This window comes from Candidozyma auris, chromosome 5, assembly GCF_003013715.1.
Source record: "Candidozyma auris chromosome 5, complete sequence".
In the NCBI taxonomy this organism is placed as follows: Eukaryota; Fungi; Ascomycota; class Pichiomycetes; order Serinales; family Metschnikowiaceae; genus Candidozyma; species Candidozyma auris.
Window position 1 is genome coordinate 802,541 of NC_072816.1, and position 22,773 is coordinate 825,313.

General features: G+C 46.0%; 11 protein-coding genes across 11 annotated transcripts; 7 read left to right on the plus strand and 4 right to left on the minus strand. All coding sequences in view use genetic code 12, as the record gives it.

Moving 5' to 3' along the window:
- Nucleotides 1-772: 772 nt before the first annotated feature.
- On the plus strand, nucleotides 773-2,431 carry CJI96_0004618 (uncharacterized protein; the record flags this gene model as incomplete). The annotated part of the gene is made up of 1 exon (XM_029036869.2): nucleotides 773-2,431. The coding sequence occupies one exon, from the start codon at nucleotides 773-775 to the stop codon at nucleotides 2,429-2,431; it is 1,659 nt and encodes a 552-aa protein (XP_028888966.2).
- Nucleotides 2,432-2,625: 194 nt separating this feature from the next.
- On the minus strand, nucleotides 2,626-4,752 carry ACF2 (Acf2p; the record flags this gene model as incomplete). Its single annotated transcript, XM_029036870.2, has 1 exon — nucleotides 2,626-4,752. The coding sequence occupies one exon, from the start codon at nucleotides 4,750-4,752 to the stop codon at nucleotides 2,626-2,628; it is 2,127 nt and encodes a 708-aa protein (XP_028888967.1).
- Nucleotides 4,753-5,855: 1,103 nt separating this feature from the next.
- CJI96_0004620 (uncharacterized protein) lies at nucleotides 5,856-7,121 on the plus strand (the record flags this gene model as incomplete). The annotated part of the gene is made up of 1 exon (XM_029036871.2): nucleotides 5,856-7,121. One exon carries the CDS (start codon nucleotides 5,856-5,858, stop codon nucleotides 7,119-7,121), a length of 1,266 nt encoding a protein of 421 aa, XP_028888968.2.
- Nucleotides 7,122-7,582: 461 nt separating this feature from the next.
- On the minus strand, nucleotides 7,583-8,062 carry PGA14 (Pga14p; the record flags this gene model as incomplete). The annotated part of the gene is made up of 1 exon (XM_029036872.1): nucleotides 7,583-8,062. The coding sequence occupies one exon, from the start codon at nucleotides 8,060-8,062 to the stop codon at nucleotides 7,583-7,585; it is 480 nt and encodes a 159-aa protein (XP_028888969.1).
- A 1,028-nt stretch (nucleotides 8,063-9,090) lies between these two features.
- CJI96_0004622 (karyopherin alpha) lies at nucleotides 9,091-10,725 on the minus strand (the record flags this gene model as incomplete). The annotated part of the gene is made up of 1 exon (XM_029036873.2): nucleotides 9,091-10,725. The coding sequence occupies one exon, from the start codon at nucleotides 10,723-10,725 to the stop codon at nucleotides 9,091-9,093; it is 1,635 nt and encodes a 544-aa protein (XP_028888970.1).
- A 472-nt stretch (nucleotides 10,726-11,197) lies between these two features.
- On the plus strand, nucleotides 11,198-11,959 carry CJI96_0004623 (uncharacterized protein; the record flags this gene model as incomplete). The annotated part of the gene is made up of 1 exon (XM_029036874.1): nucleotides 11,198-11,959. One exon carries the CDS (start codon nucleotides 11,198-11,200, stop codon nucleotides 11,957-11,959), a length of 762 nt encoding a protein of 253 aa, XP_028888971.1.
- Nucleotides 11,960-12,574: 615 nt separating this feature from the next.
- Nucleotides 12,575-13,864, plus strand: CJI96_0004624 (uncharacterized protein; the record flags this gene model as incomplete). Its single annotated transcript, XM_029036875.2, has 1 exon — nucleotides 12,575-13,864. The coding sequence occupies one exon, from the start codon at nucleotides 12,575-12,577 to the stop codon at nucleotides 13,862-13,864; it is 1,290 nt and encodes a 429-aa protein (XP_028888972.2).
- Nucleotides 13,865-14,738: 874 nt separating this feature from the next.
- Nucleotides 14,739-16,106, plus strand: ECM14 (putative metallocarboxypeptidase; the record flags this gene model as incomplete). The annotated part of the gene is made up of 1 exon (XM_029036876.2): nucleotides 14,739-16,106. One exon carries the CDS (start codon nucleotides 14,739-14,741, stop codon nucleotides 16,104-16,106), a length of 1,368 nt encoding a protein of 455 aa, XP_028888973.2.
- A 2,510-nt stretch (nucleotides 16,107-18,616) lies between these two features.
- On the plus strand, nucleotides 18,617-19,519 carry CJI96_0004626 (aldo/keto reductase; the record flags this gene model as incomplete). The annotated part of the gene is made up of 1 exon (XM_029036877.2): nucleotides 18,617-19,519. The coding sequence occupies one exon, from the start codon at nucleotides 18,617-18,619 to the stop codon at nucleotides 19,517-19,519; it is 903 nt and encodes a 300-aa protein (XP_028888974.2).
- A 786-nt stretch (nucleotides 19,520-20,305) lies between these two features.
- On the plus strand, nucleotides 20,306-20,902 carry YPT53 (Rab family GTPase; the record flags this gene model as incomplete). The annotated part of the gene is made up of 1 exon (XM_029036878.2): nucleotides 20,306-20,902. The coding sequence occupies one exon, from the start codon at nucleotides 20,306-20,308 to the stop codon at nucleotides 20,900-20,902; it is 597 nt and encodes a 198-aa protein (XP_028888975.2).
- A 21-nt stretch (nucleotides 20,903-20,923) lies between these two features.
- On the minus strand, nucleotides 20,924-22,762 carry CJI96_0004628 (non-canonical poly(A) polymerase PAP2; the record flags this gene model as incomplete). Its single annotated transcript, XM_029036879.2, has 1 exon — nucleotides 20,924-22,762. The coding sequence occupies one exon, from the start codon at nucleotides 22,760-22,762 to the stop codon at nucleotides 20,924-20,926; it is 1,839 nt and encodes a 612-aa protein (XP_028888976.2).
- Between the last annotated feature and the right edge of the window lie 11 nt (nucleotides 22,763-22,773).

Sequence of the window (22,773 nt, forward strand, 5' to 3'; positions counted from 1 at the left end):
CAAAAGTCGTTAGATGGCGTATCTCAGTTACTAAATCAGCATTTCAGGATAGGATCTCGCATATATCTTTATTGACGGAAAAAGAGGCGACTACAAAGGTGTTTGCGACGGATCATTCGGATCCTCTGAGCCACATCTCGGGTATAAGCGGTCGTTTGCAAGCGAACATGTCGATTTTTTTTTTTTTTTTTTTTAGCGCCCACTTGCTCAGTACGCATTTGCTTGCATTTGCTAAGTGTGGACCCAGAAATAATTAGTGACCGAAAGAGGAGCCACTGTGAGTGCTCTCACGTGGAGTCGTATAGATGTTACACACTTTGATTTTTTTCGCAGCCATTATAAAGGCAAAGCACTGGAGCAAAAGGCGAACCCATGGTTATCATGATGGTCTTGATAACTATACATTTCTGTGATAGCCACCTAACATTTCATGGAGAAATTGACTTCTCGTCAAGAATTGTGGCAGAGGATTCTGGTAGTACGTCACGTGCTTGTATCGTTATGTACGCAATCTGCGATTTGTGTGTTAATTGTGGTTGCAAAAAAAAAAAAGACGTCTTTGTGCATGAATTTTGCACCCAAATGTTCCTTTGATAAGACACACAGGGCGGTTTTCACCCTATTGTAGGTCTAGGCGATGCTTAGTATGCTATTATGGGCGATGCGCCAAGAGGCTTCGATATTGCAAAATTAATTGCATAGTCCTCGTCATCGCATCTATATAAGTGCTGTGTTTCACTATCAAATACGGTTACCTTCTCTTCAACATATCATGGGTGTGGTGGCTGTCAAGAAAGGACCAACGCTGCCTATCAAGGCAGAAGAGAAAAAGCTCGAGGAGATCTACAAAGTGGAGTCTTTGCTGACAGACGCTGAGTCGCAGGCAGAAACCTTGGCCTCCAACCCATTCAAAGACCCTGCAGTTGCCAAGTATTATAGCAATTTGTACGAGGAGGTTGGCTATGAGTGTCGTCTGGCCTTTGATCCCGACTTCGAGTGGGAGCCTGAGGAAGAGAAAAAGCTCATCCGAAAGTTGGATGTAAGAGTTGCTCTCAGTGCCTGTATTATGTTTATAGGCTTGCAAGTGGACAGAGTTAATTTGGCCCAGGCTGTCAGTGACGATTTGTTGCCCGATCTCGGGTTGAACACCAACGACTACAATACAGGTAACACGATTTTTCTTGTGGCTTTCTTGTTGGCGGAATTGCCCTCGCAATTGATTTCCAAGAAGCTTGGGCCCGATATTTTCATCCCCATGCAAATGTGTGCTTGGTCGATTGTTGCTGCATGTCAGGGTGCCATGACTGGCAAAGTTGGTTTTTACATTTGCAGAGCCCTCATTGGTATTTTGGAAGGCGGCTTTATTGCCGATTTGGTCTTGTGGTTGTCATATTTTTACAAATCCAGTGAGTTGCCTGTTCGGTTGTCGTGGTTCTGGACCTCGCTTTCCTTGTGTCAGATCTTGACTTCCCTTTTAGCTTTTGGCATTTTGAGAATGAGAGGCGTTCATGGAATGGCTGGCTGGAGATGGCTTTTCATCATCGAGGGAATCTTCACCTTGTGCATCGGTCTCGCTGCTTTTTACCTCATGGTGCCTTCTGCGGTCCAGACTAAAAACAAGCTCCATCCAAAGGGTTGGTTTACGGAGAGAGAAGAGAAGATTGTCGTCAACAGAGTGTTGAGAGACGATCCCTCTAAGGGAGACATGCACAACAGACAAGGCTTATCCGTCAAGAAAATCGCCAAAGCTGTTTGGGACTACGACTTGTGGCCGATTTACGCCATTGGTCTTCTAGCATATATCCCCATGGGCACCATTCAACCTTACATGACACTTACTTTAAAATCGATGGGTTTCAGTACTTTCGATGTCAACTTGCTCACGATCCCGCAGGCGGTGATTCATATAATCTTTTTGCTCATCATTACATGGGTTTCTGAACGAGTGAACGAGAGGGCATTAGTTAGTCTAGCCATGCCCATCATGTCAGTACCTTTCTTGGCTGCTATCAGGTGGTGGCCAGGCAGTATGAAGAACGCCTGGGTTACATGGTTTTTGGTCACTATGGTGTTGGCTGCTCCATACATTCACGCCATTTGTGTGGCGTGGGTGTCCAGAAACGCCAACTCTATTAGGTCTCGTTCTGTATGTTCAGCCTTGTACAACATGACCGTTCAGCTTGGAAACATAGCATCCTACAACATCTACAGAGAAGACGACAAGCCCTTGTATCACAGAGGAAACTTCCAGCTTTTCTGGTGTGCTGTTGCCATGATACCGTTACTCATCTTGGTGAAGCTTTATTACGTTTGGAGAAACAAGAGTCGTGCAGCAAAGTGGAATGCTATGACTCCAGAAGAACAAGAACACTATGTTCAAACCACCACGGATGAGGGGAACAAGCGTCTTGACTTTAGATTCGACCATTGAAGAGAAATTTACACTATACTAATTGCAGAGGCACTAGAGAGATGATAAAAGAGTGGCCTTCACCATTATATGACTATATAGCATTGACCGCTTCATAGATAATGAGAGATGCAAATATGTAAGGTGGAACGTCTTGTTATAGTGAGGATCATAAAGGCAGAAAACTAGATTTGTCTACTTGATCTGCAAATTTTTCACTTTGCACCCCCAATTCCTGCCAAGTAGGCTAGCGCCCACGATCTAGTCATTCCTGGATCAATAAGATTGTCCTGCCAGTCATTTCTAGAAAACCATTTCCACGAGTACCTGGGATCGAAGAGACCAGCGTTGAGTTTCAAAATCCCTTGCCAACCGTCGGGAATTTTGTCAACAATTCCAGCCAACTTGGCATCCCACTCCTCCTTGACATACCTCAGTCCTCTGATGTATGAGGACATCGGCGTGATGGGAATCATGTGGATGCCATGCACGTATTCGTCGCCAACAGTGCCTCTGCCGAAGAAGGTGGCAAAGTCAATTTTGTTTTCAAAAAGAATGCCTGACACTTTGTTTGCAGTGAAACGCTTGGGTAAGAGCTCATTGTCTGATGTATACATCATATACATGTTCAAAGAGGTTTTCATGATACCAAGCATTAAAGCGGCAGCCATTTCCAACTCCTGATTCCCAATGACATTGCCAAAAAGCTTGAGGGCATAAACTGAGTGATAGTCTTCCGAGGAAGATTCTTCATTCTTTCCATCACCACTAGGAAAGATGCCGTGCGCAAAGGAATGGCCATGAAACCAGTCAAAGTTACGAAATTGCGGAAAGAAGGGATCATTGTCTGACGGATTACCATAGTCTCTTACAAGCGTCATGGCATAGTCGTGAACTAGATTGTTGTTCGCTGACAACCAACCCGGATCAATACGAGCCACAATTGCAATGGCGTGAATATGATAGCCGTAGTGGAAGTGATGATCGTTGTAGTTTGAGTTACCGAAATCCTGATCGGGTGGAGTATCAGAAATGACACCTTTCCAGCTTTCGTCGTAGCACAATGGATGCTGCTGGCAGTTAGAAGCGTACTTTTCGATAGCAGCCTTGATCTTCGGCAAAATTTTATTTGTAAGCTCTTGGTCCTGAAGGACGAAATGCGTCACAAGTGCCAAGTAGGCGTATTTGTCCAACTGCTTTCCGCCAAAGTACATAGAATCGAGATCACATTGGCCAGCCACATCCTGCTCGATCTCCTGGCTGGCTACCTGACCAATGAGCTGCTTGATTTCAGGAGTGAAATTGTTAGCATCAAAAGAAAAGCCATCGACAGAAGTCCATGGCTCGAACCCAATATCTGTGGGCAAGTTCTGAACGGTCATTTCTAGCTCATTTGTGACGTAGCCTCTCATGGGTCCATTTGTAGGAGAATCAAGCTGCATGCCACTATCTCTTTTCTTGATATCTGGAGAGAGCATTACTTGATGATGAGGAAGGCACCAAACTAAGCTTGAGCCTGAGTTGCTTGAGCCATGAGTGTCGTACTTAAACGAGTACTTGCCCGACTTTCTCTCTGCATCAACTGATCCAGAGAGCTTCACACTAATAGGGTACATTCCGCAAGCATCATCATACGCTGGAGAGTCTCCTTTGCACACTTGCACCACACAAAGCTTGGAAGACCCACTAGCCACGATGTGGTTGTTGTCAGCCAAACGCAAGTCTATGTTTGGGTCTCCACTGAGGTAAATCAGCCACGTCTTCTGGTCAAACAACTTGACTGAGTATTTGGCAGTTCTGTTCTGGTTGACAATGCCCACTTTTTTGAATTCCATAAAGCCTACCTGGGAAGTAAGCACCGGCACCAAGTTCTCGTAGATGCCAGTGACAAAGCCCATTCCGTAGGCCAATGGCATCGAAATACGGCCCTGGCCATTCTCCAATTGCACCAACGCAGAGAGTTTTCCGCTTTTCACGGTGGTCACCTTCAAGTTGTTACCAAAACCAGGAGCAGTGAAAGCAAACGACTTGATCTTTGGCGGATTAAAGAAGAATTGAGCCGGGTCCTGGTTTGGGTCCGGCCCAAACACATACTGTGACGAGTCTGTATGGTTCAAAGCCATTCCCCAATCTGCATCGCCATCCTTGCACACCCACATAGAGTACGGAAGGGGCCAAATGGGAAAGGTCTGGTCGTCTAACAAGAGGTTGTTGAAGGTGTTGTTTGTTTGGAGAGGGCCATTGGCAGCGGAATTGACTGGAGGTTGCGAGTGGGGTTTTCTCTTGAAGTGTGCCGGAGGCTCACTTGTGGAGAGGGGGTTTTGGAAAAGGTCAACAACCATTGCTGGAGTAGAGGTGAATGGCTGCGAAGTAGTAGTAGTAACTATGAGTAGGCTGTGCGCATACAAGAATGTGCTGCTAAGGGAGAAGAAAGTTGAACAATTGGTGAGTTTGGTTGGATTTTTGCCAACTCAACGGATTTTCTTTTTCGATTTGTAATCTTATTATTCGTCTTTGACTTTCTAGATTTTTCAAAGGTTGTGGCCGCCGCACATATCTTTGCAACCACATAATAGAGACAAATCAAGCTCGAGGATCAATTGATGGCATGTCGAGAGATGAGAAACTTTTTACCTTCTTGATAATCAAATGAAGGAGGAAGTTTTCTCTCCGTTGGTTCTGAAGAGCACCTTTCTTCTATTATCGTCAGCAGCCCCATGCTCCACTATATAGGCAGTTCAGCCCAGATTTTGATAGGGTAGAGGCTCAGGGTACCTTCTTAGAAGCCAATAGCAGCAGGAGACATCAATTGCCCTGAATTCTCGGCTATTTGTCTAAGTAAGGCGTACTGTCAGAGGAGAATGCAAAATGATTTCTTATTCCCAAGGCTTGCACAACTTTAAAGTCAACTCACATCCAGCAGGATATTTAGCACCATACAAGGATATCAAGAGATAAGTTTGAACACTCATAGATCAAGGAAACAAAAGTGGAGGCATCATAAAGCAAGGTTTTCTGTTATGGTGACACTCTTGTTGCAAGTGTCTTTCCAAACTTTGATGCTCACAGACTACTTAACCTGTGCAATTTATCAGAAATGAGACCACTCCAGAAGTACGGTAGGCAGAGAAGTTGAAAATGGCCCCTTCATCTCTATCGATACAACTAATACAGCTGTCTGGTGTGTGCGAATTCGCAGCCACTTGAACGGAATACCCAACCCAACCCTTTCCTCCAAAATCACCAGAAACTAGGTCCATGACGTTCTTAAGACTCAATAAACCCATTACAGCATGCTAAGGTCCTCCAACAATTCATCTGGCGTGTGGTTGGGGGGTCGCCACGGAATTGAGTCGAATTCCGTGCTGGCGCGAACTACCCGCTACTGCGTTATCTATATAATCCACTTCCCCAGATTCATTCACCTACCACCACTGCAACCGTCATGAAACTCTCAATTGCAACTCTAGCTGCTATTGCTGCCTCTCAAGTGGGTGCCTCTGCACCGGAGGCTCAGCTCAGCGAAATTTGGGGCGAGGCCTGGCCTTTCCAAGGAATCAACACTTTTGCCCATCTTCCTAGCCACAACTGCCTTGCCAACAGAGATCTCCAGTACGATATCGCTTTAGTTGGCGTGCCCTTTGATACTGCAGTGTCATATAGACCTGGCGCAAGGTTTGGGCCTAGAGCAATTCGTGCAGCCTCTCAAAGACAGACGTCGCTCAGAGGTTTCAACCCAAGAGCCCTCTACAACCCATATAAGGAGTGGGCGTCGGTGGTAGACTGCGGTGATATTCCTGTAAGTCCTATGGACAACAATTTGGCATTTGAACAAATGACTACCGGGTTCGAGGAGCTTTTATTTGAGCACCTGCTGAAGAACGATGTGGCTGCAAAACCTCGCTACATAGCGCTAGGCGGTGACCACCTGGTGCTTTTGCCCCATATCAGGGCCTTGCACAAGTTATACGGACCCATCAACATCATTCACTTTGATGCCCATCTTGACACTTGGAAACCGGACAAGTATCCCAGCTACTGGCACTCTGCCCAGCTGGAAGTGACCCATGGGCTGATGCTCTGGAAAGCTTATGAAGAGGGGCTCACAACAAAAAACAACGTTCACGCTGGGCTCAGAACAAAGCTCAGTGGCGCAGAGGATTGGGACGATGACGACGAGCAAGGATGGTTGCGCATCTCGGCCGACGATGTGTGGCTACAAGGTGCTGACCACGTTATCAAGCAGATTTTGAAACGGATCCCTAAAAACTCTCCCACGTACATTTCTGTGGACATTGATGTGTTGGACCCTGCTTTTGCCTCGGGCACAGGCACTCAGGAGCCCGGTGGATGGCAGCCAAGAGAGTTGATTCATATTTTGCGGGGGATTGAGCTGCTCAACATTGTGGGAGCCGATGTGGTGGAGGTGAGCCCTGCCTACGATCACGCTGAGGTCACAGCAACGAACGGCGCTCAGGTTGCCTACGAAATCATCACTTCGATGGCAAAAAGCGGGCCATTGAAGCTTCCTACCGCCAAGGGCTTACATGCTGAGTATTCAAGACTGAAGCTGGCTTTCGAGGCAGTAGACGATGTGGAGTTTGGCTACGACGCTGGCCACAAGGACACTCAAGAGGCACTTTCTGAACGAGCCATGGCGTTGGAGAAGCGCCTTGCTGAAATCAGGGAGTTGCAGAAACAGAATGCCTAAGCTGGAAGGGTAAATGGACGGGTGTATATGTGTAAAGGGAAGTAGGTTGGATCACGAGGTTGTTGGGAGCTTGCTTCAGTAGGTAACACTGTCATAAGCTTCTTCGTAAGACGAAGTCAATATTATGACAGAGTCAATTGATGGCGCCAGAAGCCATTCAGAAAGCACCACGGGCTCTAGTGTACATATCATCCAATAAAAGGCTTCAGATTTATACGTAACTAATGATTTTTTACGAGCAGCCAGGCGTACTCACATTTAAGTGTAACTTAGTGTATCTTACTGGTACTCTGCGCTTGAATGGCTGAAAATTCCGAGTACTTGTCTATTCACGGCTGCTATCTACTGCGACTTTAGTCTCTACAGCATTCCTCTTATTAGTGCCAGAACTGAGCTGGACAGAACTGATGAAGATGTATTAGGAATAAAATGTAACGGGGAGAAAGTTTCTATTAACGCTCTTAAATCAACAAGAGACCGGCAGCAACAGCTCCGGCAAAGCCCATCATGGCGCCTGAGCCCACAGCAGCAGCACCGTTGTCAGTAGACGACGAGGAGCCGTTGGAACCGTTCTTGCCTCCAGAAGTGCCGTTCTTGCCACCGGCACTACCGTTGGTGCCGTTGGCCACAGCGAAGTTCACACCGCTAGGACCAGTGACGAACACAGTAGTGGTGACAGGGTTCTTGGTCTTGTCGAACTTACCGTACTTGTGAGTTCCAGTCTCCGACGAGGTGGACTCAGGCTTGGTCTTGTCGAACTTACCGTACTTGTGGGTACCGGAGCTTGATGGGGTGGAAGCTGGGGTGGTTTTGTCGAAACGGCCATATCTGTGGGTATCGGTGGAGCCGTAGAAGGTGGTGGTGACGGTGACGGGCTCGTCTTTAGCAGCCAATGCGGTAGCAGAAACGGCAGCAGCAACGACTACAGAGGACAACTTCATGGTGGTGGTTGGAAGAAAGGGTAGTAGATTGAGCTGGGTTTTCTGAGTGCGGGTTTTCTTAGTGCGGGTTTTTTATGTTTTTTTGCGGGAATTTACCTTTCCTATTCGGGTGGTCACGTGATCATGGCCACCCCCATCCACTACTCTTTCTTCCCAGCAGCAGGCCCTAGCCCTGGTAAGTCTATGTAGACCACCTGTCCGCGACTCTTAGAAGCTCAGATTACTTGCCTATTCTTTTTTGTCGCTTTGTTCATTGGTGTCGAGAGACTAACCTCATCGGCCGGCGGTTATTATTCCGAGCTTGTACTGCATCCAGCCCGGGGTGCTGGCGCCAGGAACCACATTTCTTTTCTTCTCACTTACACCGTCCGTTTTTTCCGGCCGACGTACCGAGCTACTACCTGCCACTTTACCGTGGACCTCACACCTCGTCCACTAAAATGCACACAATAAGGTTCATTTGCTGCCCGTGTGAGTTTGACTTATCTGATTTCGGAGCCAATCGTCATGACTTGTTTTGACTCTGATTAGGCTGCCATGGCGGTCATGGGCACGAAGTCAGAATCGCTACAGGACAAAAGTGAGCCTCTTTTGCAGCCAGGAACAGTCTTGAATTTGCAGGTGGTAAAAAGAAACACAACGGTAGACTTCGTAAAGAGGTAAGTTTAGTGAATTGGCATTTTCGACTGACCTGTTCCGAAGGTTCCTCCTCTTTTTTTTACTTCCAGTTTTTTTACCTTTTTTTTTATCGCTTTCTTATGCTTGCAAGATGGACTCTCCTCTATGACCGCAATAATTTGTTTTCCAATGGAATCCCAGTAACAGCCTCAACAAAAGTGTAATCAAGGCACCTCCTACAAAAAAATGGGTTTTGCTGTATTATGTGCTTACTAAATAGATCAGTGCTCAAGACTGTTAAAGGTGAGAGTATATGAGAGATGAGACATTTGATAAAAAGCTCGCCATGTAACGTGTGGTTCATGAAATGATAAAGGGAGGTTGTGCTATTTCTCCAGTGAAGATGGGGTTTAAAATTGGAAGTTTTGGTTGTTCTGCACACCAAAGCCGAACGTGTCTCCGTAAGCTTCTGGTTGCAACCCGTTTTCGAAGTTGCCATCGTCGTCTTCCTCCCCAAAGTATTTCTCGATAATGGTATACGCTTTGTTGTAGATATGAACATTGGAGTTGGCCTGACAGTTGAAGATCTTTTCCATGCCACCGGCTTCCTCGATGTGAATAGCGTATTCGTTGGTCGTGCCTTGATTCTTTTCCTTCTCCAACTCACCCACCTTCAAGATGTTCATCAAGGAGTCCAACGTGACCTCGATTATCTTGGAGTCGGCCACTGCCAACAAGTCGCACAACGGCTTGATGCACCCCTGTTCAACTAGATACTTTATCTGCTCTGGGTTGGTTAAGCCACCAGAAGAAGCATTGGAAATTGCCCAGCAAGCCTCCTTCTTGGTTTTGTAGTCACCTTGAGCCAACAAGCGCACTATAGGTGGGATCAAGTTCAGGTCAATGACTGCCTGGATCTGCTCGGCATTACCCGCAGTGATATTCGAAATGGTCCAACAAGCTTCCTTACGCAATGTTTCCTTTGGCGAGTTTAACAATGGGGCCAAGTGCTGCAACACACCCACATTGATCATTGCCTGGGTTTGCATGTCATTACCAGTAACGATATTACCAATCGCTCTTAAGGCAGGCGTTTGCACCAAGGTGGACTCGTGGTCCAACAAATCCACCAACCTTTGAGGAATACGAGCATCAATGACCGCCTGGATAGCCTCAGATGGACCATCACTCAAGTAAGAAACCGCCCAGCACGCATCGACCAAAGTCTCAGCATCGACAGAGTAGATCAACTTTGCCAAAGTAGGAATGGCCTGCTGCACCACTGACCATTCCGGTTGAGGGTTTTTACCTCTGCATAAATTGGATAACGTCCATGTGGCTGTACGGATCAACGACATCTTGGTCGTATTGAAAAGGCTCAAGACAGGCTCCATGGCTCCGCTCTCCAACACGTAGTCTCTGTAAGTAGTAGAGTCACCAGCCACGTTACCCAATGCCCAGATAGCCTGTTCCTTGACTTCCAACGACTGAGAGTACAACAATTGCACGAAGCAGGGCACCGCGCCCAGCTCCACAACAACGCGTGTCTGGTCACTAGTTCCTGAAGCGATATTGGTAAGGGCCCATGCCGCCTCCAACTGCAACATGTCGGGCTGGCCCTCCTTCATGAAATCCACAAGGGTAGGTATCACGCCCAGCTGGATAACGAGGTCGATGGGTGGGTTGTGCTCACGCAGCAAGATCTGGCGGAAACGAATCGTAGCGTTCAACTGGTTCTCAAACAGATCCAGGTGGATCATCTCCATCATTTTGGGAAGCTCCAGTTGCAATTTGCCAAGGAAGGAATCCTCTCTAATGCCAGGCGCAAGGTTCTCTACATCGTCCTCCTCCTCGGAATCGTTGGCCATGCTGCCCATATCAACGTAGTTTCTTCTCTTCGCCAAGACGTCTTCTCTCTTTTGTTTTCTCAAGTCCACCTGGTGGGTCTCTCTACGCCGTCTCAACTCATCGCTTTGAAAACGCGACTTGTTTTTGAAGTTTGTACGACGATATTCTGGGATGAACTTGCTGGTGGAATCCTCCATGGCTGTGTGATGTAGGAGAGAAGCTGTTTGTACAAAAAAACGGCTGTAGCATCCGCAACACGATAGTGACTATATGCAGACTTGGGTGCCTTCTAGAGAAGATGGCATCGTTTCTTCTCCTCTATGGACATCTATTGTACGAATGATATTGTGAAGATAAGTCTGCTACTGGCAATGACTTGATCATTGCCTGTGATGTGATATAAGAGCCTCAGCGTACCCAAAAGTACTCATGATGGGAGAACTAAGCCCTATCTCTTTACCGATCAAATGTCAGGCCATAGACTACATAATAGCACTTTTATTGTCTTCTTCATTTGAGTTACATTTGTATTTTTTATCACCTGCTCTACTAAATTCAAATTGTTGACTGAAGACACCTCTTCACTGCAAGATGTCGGTGATGCTGTGGTATGCGCACGACCCTACATCATATAGGTCTCACCACATAGAGAACTTCTTCTCTACGGCCATGCTTTCAAGAGGACACAGGACCCTCTTACGGCAAGCGACCTGTGCCAGAATCACGCCTGTGCGCTTTGCGCAGAAAACAACGTTTAAATCCGACGACTCCTCTGTCGATACTGACGAGATACTCACAGGAAATAATCCTTGGTCGCCTACCCTATATAACGATATTGTATACATTAGAAAAGGCTTGAAAAACGTGGCTCTTCCAGATAACTTTCGTCTCTCGTATGAGCCACTCTACGAGGCGCCCGGAGCGAAATACGTTGCCATGCTTAAACGACTCACCCTTTCTTTTGGAGTGATCGGCATATATGGGGCTAAGCTTCTCTACGAGCTGGCTCAGTTTGACGATATTTATGCTTTGGCGGCACTTGCAGGAACTTGGGGTCCCGCTCTTGCAGTTCAGTTCAAAACCAAGGACTACGTGACGAGAATATTCAGATTGTACGACAAGACGAAGCCCCAAACGTTAGAAAATTTGGTTTCAGACGAAAAGCTCGTGATGGAGAAGTTGAACGCCACGGGCGGAAAGACCTACAACCAACTCTTGACTATCTCCAACAACAAATCGTTGAAGCTATGTCCAACGACAAATGACATTGTTCCCTACAGATCGTGGCAGGAGGACTACGACGGGCACAAGCGGTACTTTTACGTTGCAGATAACGTCGGTGGAATGAAGATGGACAGAATATGGGGCATAATAGAGCACAACTCGGGGGTCGACAACGGAAGGTTTATGAGCATTCCTGAGAATAGCTGATTATTGCGTTGATACGAATACTTGTACATATAAGACTCTTTGCAATGCGGAAGCACAAGCGATTGTATATTCAGGAGATCCTGCAACTCCTAGAACTTCTTGAATCTATTTTGATAAATGAGGTCTGAATTCGGGGACATTTAGAAATCCCTGAGATTTCAGATTCAATTGCATTCTTTCAGCTCTATGTTGTAAAGTTGGGCAATTTTTGGCAACGCTTTATATTTTGGACGATTTAATCACTACAGCAAACACTAACCTTTCTCATATTTTGAAAAACTGGCACGTTTGAGCTGAATTCCTTCTCTTTGCGTAACTTACTAGTTTCTCCTACGTGATAAGTGCTTCTCCACAAAAATTGGACCGCGCGGCTGAAGGAGAGATCTCCTTTCGCTTACGCCCCACTCTGCAAGGTCTAAACCTACTGAGACAACCTCAACATGCAGACGAGTTAGTTTTTCGATTTCCGTACTTTCAAGCTAAAATTCCATCAAGTCATTGTCATTGACCCCGTCGTAGCCACTAAATTCATCTCTTTGCCTGCACACAATCCCACCGCCTTGTTCAAGATCGCTCACCACGATATACTTACTCCATGTGATCTAGTCAACCAGAATGGGTCTTTTCAGCCATAAACCAGTGGCAGCAGGTATAACGCCCATGGGTCGTGTACCCGTGGTCGCAAAAGCACCTGAAGCTCCTCCAGCTACGAACGAAGACGATGATACAGAAGACTCCCCTAAGAAGGTATACGGGAAAGAAAAGGCCCCTAAGAAAAAGCCCATGACAGATGTGCCTGAGACTGAGACAGACAAAAACACCCGCTTAAACGCTCTTCTTTTCCATACATCGGATGAGCTGGTAGATTTGTACTGCCTGGAAAATAATCTGCTGGACCTCTTAGGCAGACTTTACTACGATGATTATGACTCTGACGTTTCAGGCATGTCGTCCACGGTGATGTCGCCGCTGCCGTTGGCTCCGGCCAATTCAGATAGGGGAAACGCCTTTCTCACGGTGCAAAAAGCTGCGCAGCGCCTACGGTCGCCTTCACCAAGCAAAAGACCTCCACTTCTGCGCCATTCATCTTTTGAGAGGGGCGTTTCCTTCGACACCCTTTCTGACACCCACCATCAGGCCATCACGCTTAAGGTGAAGCACCCGCAATTTCGATTCCGCCGTAATAACAAAACGTATCTCATTGGATTCAGCAATGACGTGGAGTCGCTCAGAGCCGTGGAGTGGGCATTTCAGGAAATGGTCATCAACGGCGATACCATAATCGTCTTGCAAGTGCTTGACGAGAAAATATACAAGAGTATTGACCATGAGTTGGCGGAGCAGGTGATCGCCAAGCTCGAGAAGCTCAACACACACAACAAGAAAATATCGCTTGTCTATGAGGCAGTCATTGGGAAGCCTCAAAAGCTTCTTCGCAATGCGATCGACGAGTACAAGCCTGCAATGATGATTGTTGGGACGCACGACTACGAAAAGGCTCAGTTGCACCGTCTGAGCCTGTCGCAGAACATCACAGATCGGACTCACCCTACCCACCAGCCGCCTACACCTCACCACAAGCATCGCGGTTTGTTCTCAAAAGCCTCTATATCCAAGTACTTTCTTCAGTTTGCTCTAGTGCCTTGCATTGTCGTGAAGCCAATATATTACTATCACGAGAACTTGGATAATCCCATCGACAACGAAAGGTACTTCCACGACTGGATCGCTCTGATAGATGTCTCGCACACTCGTGAGGAAAAGAAGAAACGGAGCAGACTAGCCATGGCACTTTCGCCGTCGCTGTCGAGGCAGGGATCGCTGACGAATCTAGCTGACATGGGAAAAAGGGAGCGATCCCCCGTCCTGTCAACTTGGACGCTACTTTTACTTTTGAAGTCGTGAGCCGTCACCGGTACAGTCACCGGCACTCGACACCGATCTGTCTCAAGAATCGAAGACGCATCTGAGACTATCGCGCTCTTCGGTCACTAAGATTCCTTTGCAGCCGTTTTCAGAGTACTGCACGTTTTATAGAGTCTATGCGGCGCCATGCGTCGATGGTTGCAAACCTGAAGTCTTATCACAGACCAGAGTCAGTGCTGTTGGAACAATTTTGTCAGGGATTGGGAAGAATTTTGGCTTTGAAATGCCCCTTTCCTGAATTAAGCCACCGCATTCGTCTCGTGAAACTCTTGACTGGGTACCCTGCAACACAAACTCAATGTAAATATCAATCATAGACACCAAATTCTTACGGAAGAATCCCGTGTACATCGACAAATCCCCAATGTTACCCATCTAACAATTCTAGCACGGTATTGCAAATAGGCAGTATGGACAAGCACTTGAGCATTCTAAATCACTTTTTCGACTCTCAAATACCTGCAACGCAAACCAGCAGCATGTCATTTTACGCCTGATTCTCCACTACAATCAGGAATCACTTAAATAGTCCCATCAAATTAACTATTCTAGAGCAAATTTGTGCAATTGCAGCTTAAGCTCTTCGTTATATCTGAAGTGCGGAATATGACCAATGCTATCATCGCAGTACAATCATTGCAACGCTACCTCATTGCCAACAAAACTTTCACAAAATCATCTCCCTCTATCCTCTCACTAATATGATTATTTTCAATCGTATATAGTCTTCTGAAGCCTGACTACCTTCCAGAATATGTTTTATGGAGGTACGGAGGTTCCCACAGGAACAAAATGATAAGCATTCCTCGAAGCGTCTCTCCGCAACGAATATCTTTCAAGGCCCCCTTTTGTCATGAAATTTGGCGTTGCCCTTGTTGCTCTTGCAGCAGCGTCCCAGCTTCGATTAATGCACAATTCCTTCGAAAGACCGCATTATATGCTGATTGCGCCAGAGCTGCATCCCATTGACTTAAGCCAGTACAAGGACGACTTTGTAGTGAGAACGCCCTATACTTCTGAGACGTTGGACTTTCTCAGACACAACAACTACCGGATATGGTCTCAAAATGGGCTCAAGCGCACTTTGGATGTTCAGATGAACGCTTCTCTGCTTGCTCACTACGGCTCCCGGTTCGATACTTCCAAAGCCGAGGTCATCATTCCAGACTTGGCGCAGGCAATTTATGAAACGTATCCGGAATCGAAGGAGGACTTCAAAATTGAGAATACAGATTTTCATACCATGTCCGAGGTTTTCTTCAAAAATTACAGGGACCTCGAGGATATACACCAGTGGTTGCACTTGCTTGAGGAGACATACCCTGACATGATTAAATTGGAGAAGATCGGCGACACTTACGAGGGCCGTCCTTTCCGTTTGGTCCACCTTTCCGTCCAGGACAAGGATGTAGATCATGGCGAGAAGAAGACAGTGGTGATCACCGGTGGTGTCCATGCAAGAGAGTGGATCTCAGTGTCCACTGTGCTTTACAGTATCTACGCCATGGTGCGTCATTGGGAAGAGAACCCACACGACTCTAAGACTTTGGCTAAACTCGACTTTCTTTTTATTCCTGTGCTCAATCCGGACGGCTACGTATATTCCTGGGAGACTGAAAGGTTATGGAGGAAAAATCGCCAGCCAGTTGTGGGAGGCGATGACGGTAGTTGTAGAGGTGTCGATATTGACCACTCTTTTGATTACCACTGGACACCTTCGTCGGATTCGGCGTGTGGAGAAGAGTATGCTGGTGAGACACCTTTCGAGGCGTACGAACTGCGTCTTTGGGACGAGTATCTCAACAAAACCAATGAGGCACATAAGATTTACGGCTACATTGACTTGCACTCTTATGACCAGGAAATCTTGTACCCGTATGTGTATCTGTGCGAACATCTGCCAAGAGACGAGGAGAACCTAATTGAGCTTGCGTATGGCATATCAAAATCAATTCGCTGGACTTCAGGCAAATACTATGCTGTATCACCTGCTTGTCTTGACAAAGATTCTGATCTTCTTCCGGATCTAGGCTCGGGAACTGCCCTAGACTACATGTACCATCACAGGGCATACTGGGCGTATCAGATCAAGCTTCGCGACAGTGGCTCTCACGGGTTTTTGCTTCCGCCCAAGTATATCGAGGCGGTTGGTGAAGAGATTGCTGCGGGCTTCAAATACTTCTGCAAGTTTATCCTTACTAGTGGGGAAGCCTTTGCTTAACGAGTGAAGAAAATACTTGAATGCCATCGCCGCAGGAAGGCGATGTTTGTAGCGTATATACAATCTTTCGACCTCAATCAGAAATTGTCATCTCAATTTTGTTTTGTTAAATCCTTTCTTTTGCTTTAAGTCTTTGTCGTACATGGCTACTGTTTTGCGAGATTTATACCACATCTGTAGCCGAATGCGAATATGGATAAGATCGAGCTGGTATTTAAAATCAGGTTTGTGGTCAAATAGAGTATAGACCCTACCAAAAGACTTACACGAACAATCTCTTTCGTCCAAGGTAGAAACAAATCGTCTTCATTGATGTCCACGCCGAGGTAGATGAGATGTTGTTAATAAGCTCCAGAAAATCTCGAAGCTTACCAAAATCATTCTATGAAAATATAAACCATAGATAATCTAGAGAGGAAACCAATCTAAAATCATTCGAGTTGTTTCCTATACGATCTCATGGTTGCACGAATAGACTTCTTTTTGTGATAGCGGAGTGCGTGGCTATTGAAATCGAAACTGTTTAATAACTCACCTCAATTCACTCACGATCAACAAGAAGACGTCGAGGTTAGATTGATAATATTTTGGCAGTTATTTTCATCAGTATGCATATGACATTGCTTAACGCTGGATTTGAGCACATCAAGTACGTCTCCTAACTAGAGACATGCGTTGAGAAACCAGCCGGAGCGCAGACTACTTACACAACACCGACAAAGTCTTCTAAAGCTGGTCGGCTAGATAATTTCATGTGAACATACTCTGTAAAGACTTCATAGATCGTACATGAAACTGTAGTGAGGATAGAAGCGCATCTTCCAGATAGCTCCGTCAGAAATCCTCGAAAAGGAAAGTTGCTGGGGAAATAAACTATTTCATGGACATGGTCCTGACTACTCTGAATGTAAGTTGCTTGGATCTTCAACGGACTATAGGTGAGCGAAGCGCTTGCTTTAAAAAAATTCATAGGAACCCTCGGGGAGTTTTATTGCTCAAGAAAAAGAATTTACAAACACAGATGGTCGGTAACAATTCTGAGCGTGCAATTGTCTGCATATTTCTGGAAATGTGGGAACTCAACAAAGGAGGCACCGAACGTAAATAGAGCAATGTACACGGTGCTTGTGCCAAGTTAGCCACACCAAGTAGGTTAGGTCCGAATAATTTTTTTTTCTTTACCTGGGTATGCTAGTTAACCTAACATCCCTTTGAAATGGGCAATTACGTCAGAACCAAGAAATAGGCGCTGCACCGTGAATCTCCTGCTCGTCGCTTCAGTTGTTCGAAAAAACTTTGCCACAAACACACTGCAAAACGACTTGACCGACGATCCTGAACATATTTCCCAGAATGCGCAAAACCCTATTCAACTGGCGTGGTTTGTGAAAGCAGAAACGCCTAAAGAACAATCCCTCTCCATCGTAAACATTTAGCAATACTAGAAGTATAGTAGATGAAGAAATATAGAGAACTCAGGAACCTCTACCACGAAATCCGAGACCGTTGCATTTTTCATCAGACAAGATCTGAAAACTTCATGAACGGTTTTCCTCGGCACCACGGATTATCTGCTGGCTGCAGAGAGTCTCGGCAGAGAAAGAATTCTCCAACAATATTATCGGTATCTGGTGGTAATGCAGTATGACCTCTTGCCGGTATAGCCTCTGGCCTATATGGCCGAGCAAAGCTAGATTGCTCCTAAACAGGAGGTGGATCGTGCTTAAAGGTGAGACAATTGTGGCGAATGAAATTCGCTAAGAGTTATCTGTAGACGTGTCTGGCCAATTCCGGAACAAATGCCACTGAAGTAAGGTTACATCATCAACAATAATCGTGGTGGGGCGTGCTACGCAGGAAGCGATAATTGTGCAAACGAAGTTTGACAGGCGGTGGGGAGGAAAAACTCGGCTTTTATTTTTCTTACTTTTTTTTTCTTTTTCTTTCATAAGTAAGTCGATCGGTATGGCGGTTAAAGTCAAACACACAGAATGAATTAGGAGCAATCCATGTAGCGCACTCGTCGAATACCGAACGAAGGAAAGTGTTGATAATGAGAAAACTCGCCAATTTGAATAGCCCGCAACACAAGAGACATTTTCCACCCAAGAGCAGCGTACCTACATAGAGGTGTGGCTTTCAATGGAGGCGAGTGTCCCGTGGAGTTCCGTGAAGTCCAGAGAGTTTGCATAGCACCGGTTTTCTCAAGAAGATAAGACCACAGCTGGCGCGGTGCATTTGCCACAAGCTGGTGAACAACTGGGACACAATAAGGAAGTAATATGAAGGTTTTGCGCAAGTTCACGACTCACAGGCGACCGGAGCCCTCAATTAGGAGCTGACGGGCCCCGGAGCTTTGTATTGCTGTGTTTGAATGCGGCTTTCGAGCAATTGGTTATGTTACGTCTTGATTAATCTCAGGGTTCGTGATTTGGATATAAATACGCCGTAGAAGTTCCCTAGATCAGACCCTCTGTATCTACTGTAAGCTTTGCAAACAGAATATCAACATGTCACCAACTGCCAACTACTCTGAAGCCTGCCCCAGAGCCAACTACGACTACTACGAGCTCAACGACGGGAACAAGATTCCTGCAATCGGCTTGGGCACATACAAAGTCACCGACGCTGACGAGGCTAGAGAATCAGTGAAGATTGCCTTGAAAAACGGCTACAGACACATCGATACCGCATCAAGGTATAAGAACGAGGAACAGGTGGGTGAAGGCATTAAGGAGTCAGGCGTGCCCAGAGACGAGATCTTTGTCACCACTAAATTGTGGAACGCCGATCACCACGACCCTGAAGGTGCGTTGAACGAGTCTTTGCGGAAATTAGGCTTGGACTACGTCGACTTGTACTTGATCCATTACCCTATCAACCTCGAGGAGAAGGTGCTTGCGCAGCCCCATCACTACGACTACCTCGAGACGTATAAGAAGATGCAGAAACTTGTCCACGATGGCAAGGCTCGTTCCATTGGAGTGTCCAACTTCACGAAAGAGCGTGTCCAAAAATTGTTGGAGGACGAAGAGATCACCATTAAACCTGTGGTGAACCAGATTGAGGCACATCCTTTGCTAACCCAGCCTGAGTTGAAGGACTACTTGGACGAGCAGAACATCTTGGTTGAAGCCTTCTCACCATTGGGCTCTGCAACGTCCCCCTTGTTGGAAAACCCGGTCGTCAAGGCTGTAGCTGAACGCAACGGTGCCACTACTGGCCAGGTGCTTGTGTCGTGGGCGATTCAGAGAAACACTGTGGTTTTGCCCAAGTCAGTGAAGGAACAGAGAATTATTTCCAACAAGAAGACCTTCACTCTTGGTGCTGCCGATTTCGAGGCCTTGAACAACTTGAGCAACAAGTATGGCGAGCACAGAACTTGCAACTTTCCTTGGGGCGTGTTTGAGTAACTTTCTGGGTGTCCACAGGTGGATCCACCCATTAGTAGCCAGCCCGGTGCCTGGAAGCACCGTGGCCACATAGCTGCAAATTGGCTGCTAAATACTAGTGTATAGAAATACAGAGAACGCCGATTACATAGCCCTGATTGTAGATTGCTTCGATAAATTAAACGCAAGTTCAAAGTGTCACAGAGCAGGAGTCGAATTTTGTGGTATTCAATTTTATTAATTGACTTTGTGATCTTGTACAATAGTTTGCTAGGCAGAGCACATGGATCTGTACGGTCCACGAGGATACAGTCAAATCTGGAAGCCAAACCAAAGATTGAACCTTCCTAATTCGATTGTAGCAAATATCTTGGACATGAATTAACTCTTCTGCCCTTTAAGCCCGCCGAAGCTCCGAAGTTCTACGTCGTCACCACACGCAATATCGACATAAATCATAAACAGAAGTTAGCAAGATCATCGCAAAATTGAGGATACCATCATATGTATGAAAAGTCTGTTTCAATAGTTATTGAATGTTGCAAAAAAATTCTGAACTCTGCATACTCACAACGAGCTCGCTCTGTGCTGAGTATACTCTGCATTATTGAAGACAAGGTCACTGCCGAAGAAACAACAAAATCGTTGAGAAGCATCGACGCGGGTCTTTATCTATATCCACTTTCCTACCACTTATTATTTTTTCTTTCATAACTCATCCGCTCTTCGATCAGGTATTACCCCGGATTTCCTGCACTTTCTCTCCATCATCATCAATCATCAACTTAGTGCTAACTGTACACCTCCATGTCGCCTCTGTTCAAAGTCGTGCTCCTTGGGGACTCCTCCGTGGGAAAAACCTCTCTTCTCAACAGACTTATCACAGACAAGTTCGACCCAAATCTGCCCAACACAATTGGAGCCGCTTTTATATCTAAAGAGTACACTTCGAATGACAGGACAGTGAGGCTTGACATCTGGGACACCGCTGGTCAAGAACGATACAAGTCACTAACGCCTATTTACTATAGAAATGCCAAAGAGGCACTTGTTTGCTTCGATCTTTCCTGTCCAGAAGCCTCATTTGAGAGAGCAAGATACTGGGTAGATCAGATAAAGACACTGGGACCTCCCGATATAAAAGTAAGAGTTGTGGGTAACAAAAAAGATCTTGTGGATGAATCCGAAGTGAATCTCTCAATGGTTCACGAATTCTGTGAGGAGAATGAGGTCTCTCTTTACCTCACAAGTGCCAAGATGGGCGAGGGGGTAAAGGAGATTTTTGACGATATGGTTGGACTGATAGATAGAGAGTTCTTTGAGACATCAAGTGAGCAGTCTGAGTCGCTACCGCAGCCGATCTCTTTACTCAGTAGGGGTACCAAAAACACTACGTGCTGTTAATGTACATGTTCATTGTCGTCATTATATGCTAGTCTCCAACCCTTTCAGCTTCCAGTACTCGCGCTTGACATATTTATTATAACTCTTGGCCTCATCTTCTTCGCTTGGGTCTGCGGTCTTGCCGTTAGCATTTTCATCGTCACTGTTATGGTCATTGACGCTCATTAATTCTGCGACCAGTGCTTTGGGCCCATCAGGAGCTTTCTGAGGAATAGACTTCGGCGTAGGCTGCAGCATTTTGGATTCATAGATTTTAGCTTGTTTCTTTGGGGGCTCCTCTTCTTCACTTTCCAGTGTCATGTCGGAGAAATAATACTTGTCGTTACCATCTGCACCGTCACTTTCATCATCTTCATCATCCTCTTCGTCATTGTGTTGTATTAATGCATGATTCATCACCTTATCTCTATCGTCATTAAAATCCCTGTCCTTCCCGCGGTACTTGATGATGTCGCCCAAGATCAGCTTGTTGATTCTATCGCGATAGCTCGCCCCATGGAGCTCGTAGCATTTATCGATAAGCAATTGGTATGCGCCACCAAAAGCTTTTTTTATATCGCGTAGATTATACGAAGATCGTGTGATGTTATTGCTTGGATCTGAGGGATCCTGAATGATGATAGAAAAGACACCTTTGCCAGCTGTTAGAACTGGATGTCTCGATTTGAGTAAATATCGAGGAGAATCGTCTGAGTCAATAGCTATCACCAATTCATCGTATGAGAAGTTTCGGCCATATAGCTCAAAAAACTCGATTAATAAGGTACCCAAATTATCCATGACTAAAATATTGCCCGTAGACACACGAGGGTGAAGTTTAAGGAAATGGTACACCATAATGATTGTAGCATATCCACCAAGACCACCTACGTGGACATTGTTTAAGCGGCGAGAGCGAAGAAATTGTTTGATAATCAACACTAACTCACGAAGACCTGGCGTTGAATCCAACCATCTACGTATTCTTCTGGCCGCATCCAATCCATTACTTCTTTCGAAGGATATATCAACATGTATATCGAACTTTGGATCAACAAATTTGATGATTGGCACTTTGGCTGTGGCGATGACTTCTAAGTTCTTTGCAAGCTGATTTTTTCGTAGATAAGACGCAAGAGAGTATAGACGGTGTCTCTGCTCATAATCTCCTGTCGTGGATATGATAACCATGTCAATATCTGATCCTGGCAAGTAGAGATCTGTAGCGCAGGAACCAAACACATGAGCTTGCGTTTTGGGCCAAAATTCGGTAATCTTTCTTTTGAGTGAAGTGATGAGCGTGTTTCTGTTCACAATCTCTTGCGATGACGGGGAAATGTAGTTGACGAAATCCTTGATCTCCAAGGTGAGCCAATCTGCAATTTCCTTCTGCTTGGAATGGTCGTGGCCCTTCACCCAAGGAAACTCCAGCTTGCTCTCAGGACTCACATGATGCGTGCCCGAGTCATCATCACTAAGTACGCCATCATCTGAACCATACCCATCATCTTCGGCTTCATCTTCCGAGGAGCTGAAGCCGAATTCAATGAAGTCTGAGCCTTTGACAATGTCATTCTGGGCATTCTCATTGCCTTCTTGATTAAGCGTAGGCTCTTTCACTTTATTTGACTCATAGGGAGGATTTACTTCACTATCTTCACCTTCTGACACAACTATCACGTCACTGTCATGGCTGCCATCATTGTCAGAGTCAATCAAGATAATGTCGTTGTTACTCTCCGGTCTATCCTCTTCGTTGCTAGAGACGTCCACAGTGATGTCGTCCTTAGGTGGGCCGGCATCAAAGCGCTTCTTCTTAAGCTTTCTCTGCCTCTTCCGGGTCACCGCAGGGAGCACGTCTCTACCTCTTTTCTGGCCCATGAGGTTGTAAT